Source organism: Lipotes vexillifer, unplaced genomic scaffold (assembly GCF_000442215.2).
Source record: "Lipotes vexillifer unplaced genomic scaffold, Lipotes_vexillifer_v1.1 scaffold810, whole genome shotgun sequence".
Classification (NCBI taxonomy): Eukaryota; Metazoa; Chordata; class Mammalia; order Artiodactyla; family Lipotidae; genus Lipotes; species Lipotes vexillifer.
This window is the reverse complement of record NW_006797357.1, coordinates 170,406-182,511: the sequence shown is the minus strand read 5'-3', so window position 1 is coordinate 182,511 and position 12,106 is coordinate 170,406. Positions and strand designations below refer to the sequence as shown.

The 12,106-nt window shown below is 40.6% G+C and overlaps 1 protein-coding gene across 2 annotated transcripts in view; it reads right to left on the bottom strand.

Annotated features, from left to right (window-relative positions):
- Positions 1-6,519: 6,519 nt before the first annotated feature.
- The window catches only part of ANKRD55 (ankyrin repeat domain 55), a 103,853-nt gene continuing 98,266 nt past the window's right edge, over positions 6,520-12,106 (bottom strand). The window contains exons 9-10 of one of the 2 annotated variants that reach the window (XM_007469266.1): positions 9,315-9,407; positions 6,520-6,976 (exon numbers count right to left, since the gene is read on the bottom strand). In XM_007469266.1, coding sequence (XP_007469328.1) covers positions 6,855-6,976; positions 9,315-9,407 — 215 coding nt within the window. In that variant the 3' untranslated portion in view covers positions 6,520-6,854. The remainder of the gene's footprint in view (positions 6,977-9,314; positions 9,408-12,106) is intronic. The other variant, XM_007469265.1, reaches the window with a different exon arrangement.

Genomic DNA, 12,106 nt, shown 5'->3' with positions numbered 1-12,106 from the left:
AATATGTTAAGATTTCCTTTTTGCCTAACCAGTAAGGTTACCATTTTATAAGAACCAGTCCAGATTTCCTCCTACTCTGACCTGTGCCACCTACAAAAAGACTCTGGTTTTGAGTGTCAGGATCTTGAAGAGGTACAATGTTGACACTCTGGATTATCATTTCAATGTTTTTTTCCAATTTGTTCACGTCTAGAGTCTTTTTATTTATCTACTTTTAGGCTCTGAGAGAGCGACTCTGGGACTACAACTTAGAGTGGAGGAATAAAAGTAGAGAAATAATTTTGAGACTTAATATTTTGTTTTAGTAAAAGATAATTTACTGGCTTTAAATCACAAAAAGACAGAGAGCCAAAACAGAGAGTACATAGCTTAAATAATGACTTTTTTTCTCTAAGAAATATAGGAAAATCCTTATCACTTAACCTCATATAAGCTTGTTATATCCTTTATATGTTCTTTTTTCCTGCAACATCTACCCCAGTACAAGCATCAATGAATGTTTGTTCAAAGAATGAATGACTGCTGATCCACAACAAGCTAAGGCAAGAACGGAGAGAAAATGCCAGAAAAGGAGATAGTTTCCAGATCTCAACATTAGAACTGGATACTTAAGGGGCCTTCCTGCCTATCTGAGTGGTGTCTGATTTCTCGGGTCATGTGGTTTAAAGCAACCTTTCTCCTTACCAACCAATAGTAATTGGTTATTCAACTAGCCGAGTAATTCAAACCCATATCTAACCATTCCTGCACAAAAGATACATACTTTGCCTGGCTCATGAATAAATAAAGGCTTGTTTATCCCCTTGACTCTGGGAGAGTTGGCCTAAGGAATGGCACTGTCACACCCATTTTCTGCCTTTCATCCCTTACTATGGGTTCATGTTTATTTCTTAGCTAGGAGGGCAGTTAAGGAGGACACATGCATTTCCTGAGTGTTACAGGGTGTGGGGTGGTAACAAGATCAGACGTGAAGTCACAGAGGGTGCTGCCTACATTAAGACTGGGCCTGGGCTTCCCTGGTGGCACAGTGGTTGAGAGTCCGCCTGCCGATGCAGGGGACGTAGGTTCGTGCCCCGGTCCGGGAAGATCCCACATGCCGTGGAGCGGCTGGGCCTGTGAGCCATGGCTGCTGAGCCTGCGCGTCCGGAGCCTGTGCTCCGCAATGGGTTAGGCCACAGCAGCGAGAGGCCCGCGTACCGCAAAAAAAAAACCGAACAAAAAAAAAAAAAAAAAAAAAAAAAAAAAAAAAAAAAAAAAAAAAGACTGGGCCATCTGAACAGAAAAACTGACTGAATTGAGCTGTGAACTGTTAATTAGGCTCACAAGGCAACAGGGAGAAACAGCATTCATCCAAGAGTACACATTCGGGTGTGATTTGGGTCAAGGTAAACTCTGAGGGGAATCCCATTCTGATTGCAGTGTTGAGTCATGCATGCATATATGACCTGGTTTCATTAACCCTTGGATTAAATTATATCTCATGAAAGGTTACAATTTAGTATACTAAAACCTAGGCAAGTCATGGTTACGCTTGAGACAGGCATGAGTTCTGTTCCTCAGAATCAGTGTTAGCAAAGGGGTATCTTTTAAAAATATTACTGCAGTGCACCGTGCAGTCCTGCAGCCTGCCTCCTGCTTCAGCAGTGTTTGGGATGTGCCTTGTTCCAGCCTCTGACCACCCTCCAACCTCTTTTCCAGTCACAACCTTCTGAACCATCTTCCCGGCCAGCCATCCTCTGCCTCCAAGGTCAACCAATGCTGTTTTTTGAGCTTAGTTTCTTATTGCATGTGAATCAACCATGAGTTCCCAGATGTGTGAGAATTATTCCACCGAGCTGGAGGCTGCCGTCAATGGCCTGGTTAACCTGCATCTGCAGGTCTCCTACACTTACCTCTCTCTGGGCATCTATTTTGACCACAATTATGTGGCTCTAGAGACCACTTCTTCTGTGAGTTGGCTGAGGAAAAGCTGAGGCCTCCAAGTATCTCCTGAGGATGCAAAACCAACACCGCAGCCGCACCCTCTTCCATGAGGTGCAGAAGCCATCCCCAGATGAGTAAAACCCTAGACGCCATGGAAGCTGCCATGGTCCTGGAGAAGAACATGAACCAGGCCCTTTTGGATCTGCTCCCATCTCTCTGACTCCCTGGAGAGCCGATTCCTAGATGAGGAGGGGAAACTCATCAAGAAGGTGGGCAACCACCTGACTAACCTCACAGGCTGGCCAGCCCCCAGGTTGGGCTGGATGAGTGTCTCTTGGAAAGGCTCACCCTCAAATACAACTAGGAGCCTCTGGAGCCCAGTGGCCTTCTTCTGGAGGGGCCCCTTTGCCATTCCTCTGGTGTCAAAGCTTCTGCCTGAGCCTTTCCCTGCAGTCAGTAGGCAGCTTTTAACCCATGCTGAAACTCTCTCCCAAGTCGTGAACCAAACAGAAACAAGAAAGCATTTTGCAGAAAAAAATTTTTTTAAGTGTTCTTAATCCTGAAAGCTTCCCTCCCAAATGTTACATCTATTGGTGTGCTGGTAAACTACATTTCAAATAAAAGAAAGCACTGATTTGTAGTGTTTGCCAATTTTCATGGTGTAAATGTTCCCACCATGGCCAGTGCCAAGCCACCAATGTTCACAAAACTCCTGAATATTAGATTCAATAATCAAATCTTGCAAGCAGGTAAGACCTAGCTCCAGCACATCCATGAAAGCAAAATCTTATTCATTTTATAAGCCTTTATTAGAATCATACAAAGGGCTTTATGGAAGCTTGCATCTTCATCCATAGGTGGAGACAGGATGTGGCAAAGGGAAGACGGTGATTGCTAAACTCCCTATGATGGAGATTTAATGGGCTAGCTCTCAGGGACTAGAGATTCAAGGGAGGGAAGAGACCCTAAATGTTTTCAATTCATTTTTTCTTTGTATTACATGCCCCTTGCCCCCCACTTCCCCCTTGCCCCAAGTCATTCGTTCGGAGAACACTGGGATAGATATCTTAGAGTAAACTACTTAGACATGCGAGAATAGTGAATTGGTTTTCAGCTTTTCTTGAATTCAAAGGCTTGCTTGGTTTCATCATATAGATCTGCAAAAACTCCTCTCATAGCTTCCTTCTAGCTGTAAACTATAATGTTTATTGGCTTCACCTTCCGTTTATTGTTCTTTTCTTACATACTTTCAGAAACTGCTCTTGTCATCTAGCTCAGCAGCTTGAATAAGTTATACTTTCAAATACAGTTAGTGTTTGGTTCAATACAATACAAACGGCAGAGCAGGGCTTAGTAATGAAGTCTCTCTAGTCCCATGGTCCACATACATAATTCCCCAACAATTGTATTCCTGCTCCAGAAATTTCATAGGTGTGGTATACCTTTGGCATAGCCTCCTTTCTGGATTTATTTATTCAGACTATCTGCCATCCAGGCAAAGTGGAGCTACAGTTAATATTTGTAGGAAGAGCCCACCAACCCAGTAATCTGTGCTAAACCAGAGTTTTTGGAAGGTACAGTTTTTTCCCCTCATTTTCCTTAGTTCCCTTCAGTAATTTCTTCCGGTAAACACTTAACTCTAAGGCTCTCATCTTCCTAGAATGAAGCCGATATAAATAGACTCCTGTGACTCCAGCTTTTTATCCCTTCCAACTCTACTAGGTCACAGCTTGACACACAATATGATTTTAGAAAGCTATGCCAAGTGACTGATTAGAAATATGGTGCCTCCCAGAAAGACAAACATAACCATTGATTTTGATTTTGCCCCTACTCTTTGAGTGTACTGATGCATGTCTCTAAGCAAGTGTATCCTGGCATTTTAAAAGTGGTCTTTTGAAAACAACCCTTTGGAATCCACCATGGGCTTAAATAGGGGTAATTAAGAAGGAACATATTTAACCTTAGCATGAAATACAACACTCAAGTCAAAAACTAAATTAAAGGAACATGATAGCAGCTCTCACATGCAGTAGCTAGACATTCTTATTGCTTTCAGGGGAAAATGATATTTTAAAATCAGGAAATTCTATCAGAACCACATATTTCCCAGACATTGAGATAGAAATATTAATACTGGTAGATGAAGACTGTCAACAAACTGTAGGTCGCTATCAAAACTACTGTTCTTCAAAGTGAATACCTTCCCATTCTGACCTCCGTTTTATTCCAACCTTGGTCTTTTGGGCAGCTGAACGAGTTCCAGGACATCTCCAGAGGCCAAATCTGGGAAGTCGATGAATAAATTGTATCAAAAGCCGAAGAGCTTCCAGTTAGCATGTTCGTCTGGCATAGCTGTCACCAGAAGGACAAAGGTAGCTATCACATTAATATGTAAAACACAGGAAATGTCTTGTTAATAAATCCCTAGCAAAAAATTTATTAACAGTGAATGGTAAATCACCTTGCAACTGCTAGTGGTCCACAGACTAGGAAAAATGAGAGCAATATTCACTTTATTGTGGTGGTCTGGAGCTGGATCTGCAATATCACCAAGGTATGCCTGTATTAGCTGTGTTGCATTGGGCAAATTACTTATCACTCTCTGCATTGGTTCCCTGTCTGTACTTGGGGGATATAGGTTGATGTAAAGATCCAAATGAAATAATGTATGCAAAGTTATGATCCTTAGCAATGAAGGTAAATATAAGTGGTAAAAGAACAACAAAAAAAATCATTTTAGAAGAAAAAGTTGCTTGATAATTTTTTAAAGTTGGGCACAACTTGGTGAATACCTCTGATTTGGTTAGTAAAATATTGGCCGAGGAAGACTCTACCCCAAACAAGCAACTTTACCTAGAGACAAAAGGATAGCTGCTCTATTTAAAGAGGTGGTAGTGGGCAGTACATTACTTTTTCGTAGCTAAGCAAAGATTGTTATATCAACTTGGATGGAAAGGCCCAACATTAGAAGATTCTGTGTGCGTATATATAACTGCAAGTGTTGGGGCAATAGTGGGTTTTATACAGGGGTGTTTTGTTTTGTTTTGATTTATTGCTTTGACCTCTTAGCTATCCACTTGGTGATCTCTTAGGGCCTGAGCTTTTGTTAGTGTGGTAATCTTTTGAATAATTCATAAATATTCTAATTCTCCCCTTTCCTGACACAAACGGAAGGATTGCATTTCTCTATCCCCTTTGAAGTTAGGCATGGCCATATGACTTAATCTAGCAAATAAAATGTGAGAGGAAGTAATGAGACTCACCTGATTTTCTCTATTTTAGTGACCAAGGAAGTGCAAGTTGAAATGGAATCTACATCAGCCAACTCTGCCAGTTGGAAATGGGACATGTATCATGAATGAGAAAAAGAAAATTGTGTTAGCCAATGAGATGTTGGGATTTATTACTGAAGCAGAGGCTAAGCTATCCCAGCTAGTCTAGGCAGTGTAGGGCCAGGTATCTACTTGTGGATGGACATGGATTCAGAAGTAGCTAGGTGACACAACTGAACAGCCTAACTGATACTTACAAAGAATGATTCTTCAAAGATAAAAATAGCCGAAAAAAAAACCCCAAAAAAAAAAAAAAAAAAAAAAAAGGAAGAAAGAAAGAAAGAAAAAAGAAAAGAAACCCTCCAGGATCTGTGTCCTGAGAGCTCTTCCATTTGCACCAGGATTTGCTCTGCCTCTAGCTGCGGTCTAGCTTGGGAGGTTGATCCATAGGCTTTCCCTTTTATAATCCCCGATTCAGATAACTATCATTAGCAAAATGAGACTGTGGACTACTAACTTCTTCTATTATCACTTCTTACATCTCTCTACCTTGCCAACTCCCTATCTCCCTACTTCCTTCCCTTCCTTCTTTCCTAAAAAAAAAAACTAGCTGAATGAGTGGCTAAGCATGTTCTAGGTATTGTATACATTTCTAGAAGTGCAAAGCCACATAACTGTGATTTGGCCTCAGAGGAGCTTCTATTTACTTAATGGCACAGTCTGACCTCCCTAAATAAATAATACTAACATAAAATGGTAATGTTATACTTGAGATATTTGCTGAATAACATGCAGGCTTGGAAATAACATGGAGTGACTATGATCTTATATGGCTAAACCTTGAACTTTCAATCAATCCAAACAATACACAAACATCTTAGTAAGGAGATCTGCAGTTAGTAGTAGTCTTTCAAAGTTTGCTATGTCATAAGTATGGGAATGTCTTGAGTAGACAGAGACCTTTATTTTGAAACAGAAAAAAGAATGATTAAATACGTAGAGTATTTGAGGAATGTCTATTTCATTCTGTTAGGGCAGGATGTAGACCTTTCCAACTCACATGATCTTCTCAGTATCAGAACAATCAATCATATCTGAAAGTGACAATAGGTGGAAATAATCAAATAACAAAGAAGATACATAAACATTGTTAAGTGATTTGGGCTCTAGCCAGGAGTTAACAATGTTAGAAAATACTTTGCAGATGATTATACACTTAAAAGCCATAAACACTGACTGATTAAAGAAATTTACTAATTTAATTTTAATTAAGTTTTGTTAGTCCAAAGTAGAATTGCAATAAATGTAAAAAACATGTATGGAATGTGCTTTCTTTTTTATTCAGCAAAGCATACATTTTTAAAAAACATAAAATCATTCAAAAAACCCAGCAAACACCAAACACAGCTAAGTTTCCCTGATGATAACATGTTGTGACGACTTATTTTGCATGTAGAGGTCATGGAAACTCACAATATATGCACAAAGATTCTAAGTGCTTATTTGGAACAAAGAATTTTGAGTTGTAAAACCATGAATGGCTTATAGAATGCAATTTACTAAATTAGTCTTTGTTCTTACAAAGTGATCTTATCCTTTGACAGCTGAAAATATATATAATCTATATTTTTACAATCAGTGACCCACAGTCACTGATTAATTTTCATCATTGGTGGAACTGGCAGAGTTTTCACTCTCTTCAGCTGGTGGGCTGTGTCCCCGCTGGCTTGGAATAGCAGGAAGCACTCGGTTTGTCCATAGAGGTTCTCCAGATAGAACTGGGAGGAAAGAATAGAATGAAAAACTTTCAAGGTTTGCATCTCTCAGAGTCTCACAAGGAATGATGGCAGTAGAACTGTGTTATTCCTGAAGGAATGGAGGCCCTTCTAAGAAGCTTTTCTTGGGGAGAGCTAAACTGCAGGAGAAAGCCATATCTATCTATCTATTCAGGCTTACCACATGTAGTCAGGCATGCCAAATATGCACACACACAAGGTGGGGCCAAGTTTGATCAAAACATGATCAGGCTGTTCGTGCCTAGCAGAGCCTTCTTTTCCTTGGGTGGTGTAGCCCTTGATGGCCAGGTCAGCACAAGGCTCTAAATAACCCCCAAGACGTCTGTACTGTGCTTTTATGCAAAAGTCAAAAGGTTCTCAGGTTTCTTTTAGGAAAAGCACTGTACCTTTCCACTTCTTTTTCTTAGAGCTACAGTTGATCAAAGATCTTTATCTTCCCATCTCCTTAAATTTAATTGTGAAAAGCAAAGCCCCTGGGTTCTGCCAAAGAAAATCCCATTACTCTGGCTTCCCCAAGCCACACCAGGATTCAAGGCTGAGTGTTAGATGTCTTTGTGACTACATTTCTGCTTAAAGACAAGGTCAGACTTGAATTTCATTCAATGATTGAATTCACACCATCCAAAACTCTCCCTTTAGACAAATTAGTAAGGGCAAAGGAAATAATCTGTCAAGGCAGAGATCTTGGTTTGTGCTACTAACTCTGTGTGTGACCTGGGACAAATCTCTACCTCTCCCTTTCCTTATCTGAAAGAAGACAGGGTTGTACTAAGACCGCAGGTTCTTTGTTTTTACCTAAAGGGTTCTAGAACTCTTGCTTTGTCCCATCTGAACTGTAGCCTGGAGCAGAAAAAATATATTGGATATTTACTCTGTGCAAACAGCTGCAAATGGTTTTATGTACATTATCTCATTTAATCCTCTCAACAGTCTTATCAGGTTGCACTACTCATAAGCTAAGTGAAGAAACTGAAGTACAGAAAGGTTAAGGAACTTGTCTTAAATAGGGCAGCTTCTAAATCATCTAACCTCTGCAATTAAGAAGATGTGTGTGTGTGTGGGAGAGAGAGAGAGAGAGAGAGAGAGAGAGAGAGAGAGAGAGAGAGAGAGTGTGTGTGTGTGTGTGTGTGTGTATGTGCACACAAGTGCTTGAGTACATGTTATAAAGGAGTGGGTTGGGATAGGAAGAACAGGAAGGAAGGAAATTAAAATCCAGTGAGTAGGGGCTTTCCTGGTGGTGCAGTGGTTGACAGTCCGCCTGCCAATGCAGGGGACATGGGTTCGAGCCCTGGTCCGGGAGGATCCCACATGCTGTGGAGCAACCGGGGCCGTGCGCCACAGCTGCTGAGCCTGTGCTCTAGAGCCCGCGAGCCACAACTACTGAGCTCACGTGCCACAACTAGTGAAGCCCACGTGCCTAGAGCCCGTGCTCCGCAACAAGAGAAGCCACTGCAATCAGAAGCCCGCGCACCGCAATGAAGAGTAGACCCCGCTCGCCGCAACCAGAGAAAAAGCCCGAGCGCAGCAACGAAGACCCAACGCAGCCAAAAAAAAAAAAAAAAAAAGAAAATCCAATGAGTATCACCTGTTTCATGTGACAGCTGACTTGGTATCCTGTAATTCTGCTTCTGGCTCTGCTACTTACTACCTAAATAATGGGCAAGTTATGTGACTTCTCTGAACTCAGTTTTCTCATCTCTACTGCCTCAGAGTACAGATATAAGGATTTACAAACTCCAAATTTCTAGGCATGGGCCTCAGGAATCCCCTTTATAACAAGCACCCCAGATAATACTTAGGCACAGGCAAACTTGATCACTTGGTGAATAGAATATATTAACAGTTTATATTGTGAGAAGTTTTGCATAAAATAACGCTAAAAGTAAAACTGATGAACAGCATCTACTTGATTATTCCTTTCTGCTTAGGAATGCATAGGCTGTGAGTACAGAGGTAAGACAGATTTCTATCTGTCCAACATAGTAAGGAAAACAATGTCAGGAAGCCAGTCTTAAGAGAAGAATTTTTAAAGCATTAAAGACATTAAATAGTACATAGCAAAATAAACGTCTGTTATTGTTTTTATAGTCCAAACACAAAAATTCCTCAAAGGAGGGAGTACTTTTTCAAACAAGCATTACCACGTTGGATGAAGCTTTAAAGACTGTCTCTATTTTATTTTCCTGTAATTTACAGGGTTTGGCGCCTGATGTTCTCTTGAAAAAAATGAAAGTAAACCAAAATAACATTTAGCCCTGTCTAGACGTGTTAACAGTGTTAACCTTTGCAAAGGAAGCCGAGGAAAATTCAAAATACTTACATTTTTGGTCTGGTAGGGGAGCCAGGTTGTTCCGGGTGAAAGGAAGATCCCAGATTTTAGATCTGTTTGGGGAGAGATGCTGAAAATTTTGTCCTGGGGACAAACATATTTGCATCAATCATATGAGACTCAACCAAGGGCAAATTATAAAGTCCAATGGATAAAAGAATCATAAAGGTTGTTATAGATCATGAAATTTATGATGTTAACAACAACAACAACAAAATACTAATAGCTCTACCATATTCAGTTTCTATCACATGCCAGTCACCGTTTAAATGAAAGGAAAAGGTATCAGAAATCATTTCTTGAGTAAACTATTTAAATAAAATTTTATAAACAAGCACAGTTGGCCATGTACTCTACAAAACTTAAAAGTTTGAAAAATAACATAGGGTATTAGTGTGTCACATATTGGTCAATCTGGGTTGAATGAGTGGGTGATGAGTAGGATATATTCTTCTAGAGCTGTGTTTCTTACTCCTGGCTGCACAGAGAAATTATCTGAGGAGTTAAAAAAAGATGCTACTCTGGCTAAACACCACACCAAATAAATGAGTATCTCTGGGGCTGGAAGAGTATGCCAGATTTTTGTCAGCTCCCAGGTGATTCTGTTGTGAATCCAGGGTTGAGACTCACTGATCTAGAAGATGGGAGCTGAGTGAAAGCACTTGGGAGATCTGGATGATCTAATTTAGATGACCAGTAGAGTTACGCTGGAGCTATGCATAACAGCTCTTAAATTTTCAGGAATTTTGTGAGCTGGTTTACATCATACTTGGTGGCTTGACATCAGCCACGGTGGGAGCATTTACATCAGGGAAATCAGCAAGTACTGATTTTTCTCTGAAGAGCCGCCTATTAAACATTTATTAGCACATGACTGATTACAAGAGATGGATGTTCCAAACACCTGAAAATAGAAGGGACTACACAAAAGTTAAGTCCATTTAACAAGTTGACCAAATGGTATAATACATAGGAGTCTGGGCTCTGGGGTCAGATAGGATTAGGCTTAATTCCCAACTTGGGCAAGTGATGTTCTGTCTCTAAATCTCAATTTCCTCATATGTAAAATGCTGAAAATAATTTTATCTGTCTTTTTCAGTTGTCGTAAAGATTAGGAGAACAAAGGTAAAGCATTTAGCTTATAGAGTAAACAATAAACATTAGCAATTATTACAGTGTTATTCTGTGGCATGTTTAACATGATCTCCTGGACAGTGGGGCATGTATTTATTTGATCTTTTGTTTACTAGTCTAGTAGGAACCAGAATCACTACAGCAACACTCATAGGGTTTAAGTCTTCCGTTTGGGTAAAGCGGTCCTTAGAATAGGGGAAAAAAAGCATTAGCCATGATCCACCTGTCATCTGCTTCGGTGAGTCCAGTGGTAGATCTGTAGGGGCAGTCATCTGAGCAGTGTCATTTGATGTCATTTGATGAATAGTAAGCAAAATTTCTAGTCTCCTTGGTGGACATTTTGCCATTATATTTTTATTCCTTTGAACTTTGAAGGTTAAATAATCTCACAAGCCATTATTTAAAAAGAAAACATTCCTAAGTAGAATTACAATAAGGCCCATATCAGCTCATACCTGATTATTCATCCATGAACACTTGAGCAGAAATTTGCAAAACCAAAAATGAGATAATGATAATTATGGATAATGCATATTGAGCACTTACTATTGTCAAGGACTGGACTAACTGCTGTAGGCATAATCTCATTTAATCCTAACAATCACCTTCCCTTGTGAGACAGAGACTATTATCATCCCCATTTTACAAATGAGGACACTGTGGCTTGGAGAAGTTCTAAATTGTCTGCAAGATCACACGATGGGAAGTGTCACCCAGGCTCTGGACCTAAAATCCACACTATCCTGCCTCCTTAGGGGCCAAAGCAATATTGATAGGATGGGAGAAGTGGCAGAGAAGGACTTCAGCAGTGATTTGGGAGGAGGTGGGAGGGGAGTTAAACTTTTTCCCACACTGGCATTTTGCTCAGTTTTGAAGGACAAGGCAGAATGTGCATAGTCCAAAGTTCTCTTATCTGTGCTGTAGGCACCTTCAGGGAGTGTCCAGCCTGTGGGGACAGGGCTGAGGGTCTTAGAATAAAAAGGCAGGGGACAGGGTTGACACTGTCTTAGAATGAAAAGGCAGGAAACGTTTTCATCGTCAAATGAGGAAACAGAAGTGAATGAAGATTAATAATAATTCAGCACTCATCTATTGCAAACTCACTGTATTCCAGAGCCTAGAGTACAAACAGAAGGCAACGTGCTCAGGAGGGGCTGATGGGAAGAGAGACAGGTAAAGTTGTACTTTTGAAGGCCATGAGTAGTGCTGTGAGGGTATCAAAGAAGAAAGAAGGGTCCATAGGTCAATGTGTCTGGAATCCCATAGACCTCGCTTGAACATCTGCTCTGCTACTTCCTAGCTAGCTCTGTGACCTTAGGCCGGCGGGCTAACCACTCTACTCCTCGATTTCTTCATCTCTAAAATGGGGATAAAAATTCCTCTCCTGCAGTGCTGTTGAAGGGGAAGTATGTGGTTCACTGCCTCAGAGGAGGCTTAATAAGGCAGAGAGATTCTTTTATGATGGATAGTGAAAATGGGCCACACCTCCTACAGCAGTCAGGGTAACTTCTACATAGGAGGCAAGTTTTGGGCTGGTTCTTAAAAGATTGTAGGAATCTGTCAAGCACACAATGGGTAAAAATAACATGGGCAAAGACGTCATAGAGTAAAAAGGTATGTAGTTGTATAGGAACTGAGAGATATTCAAG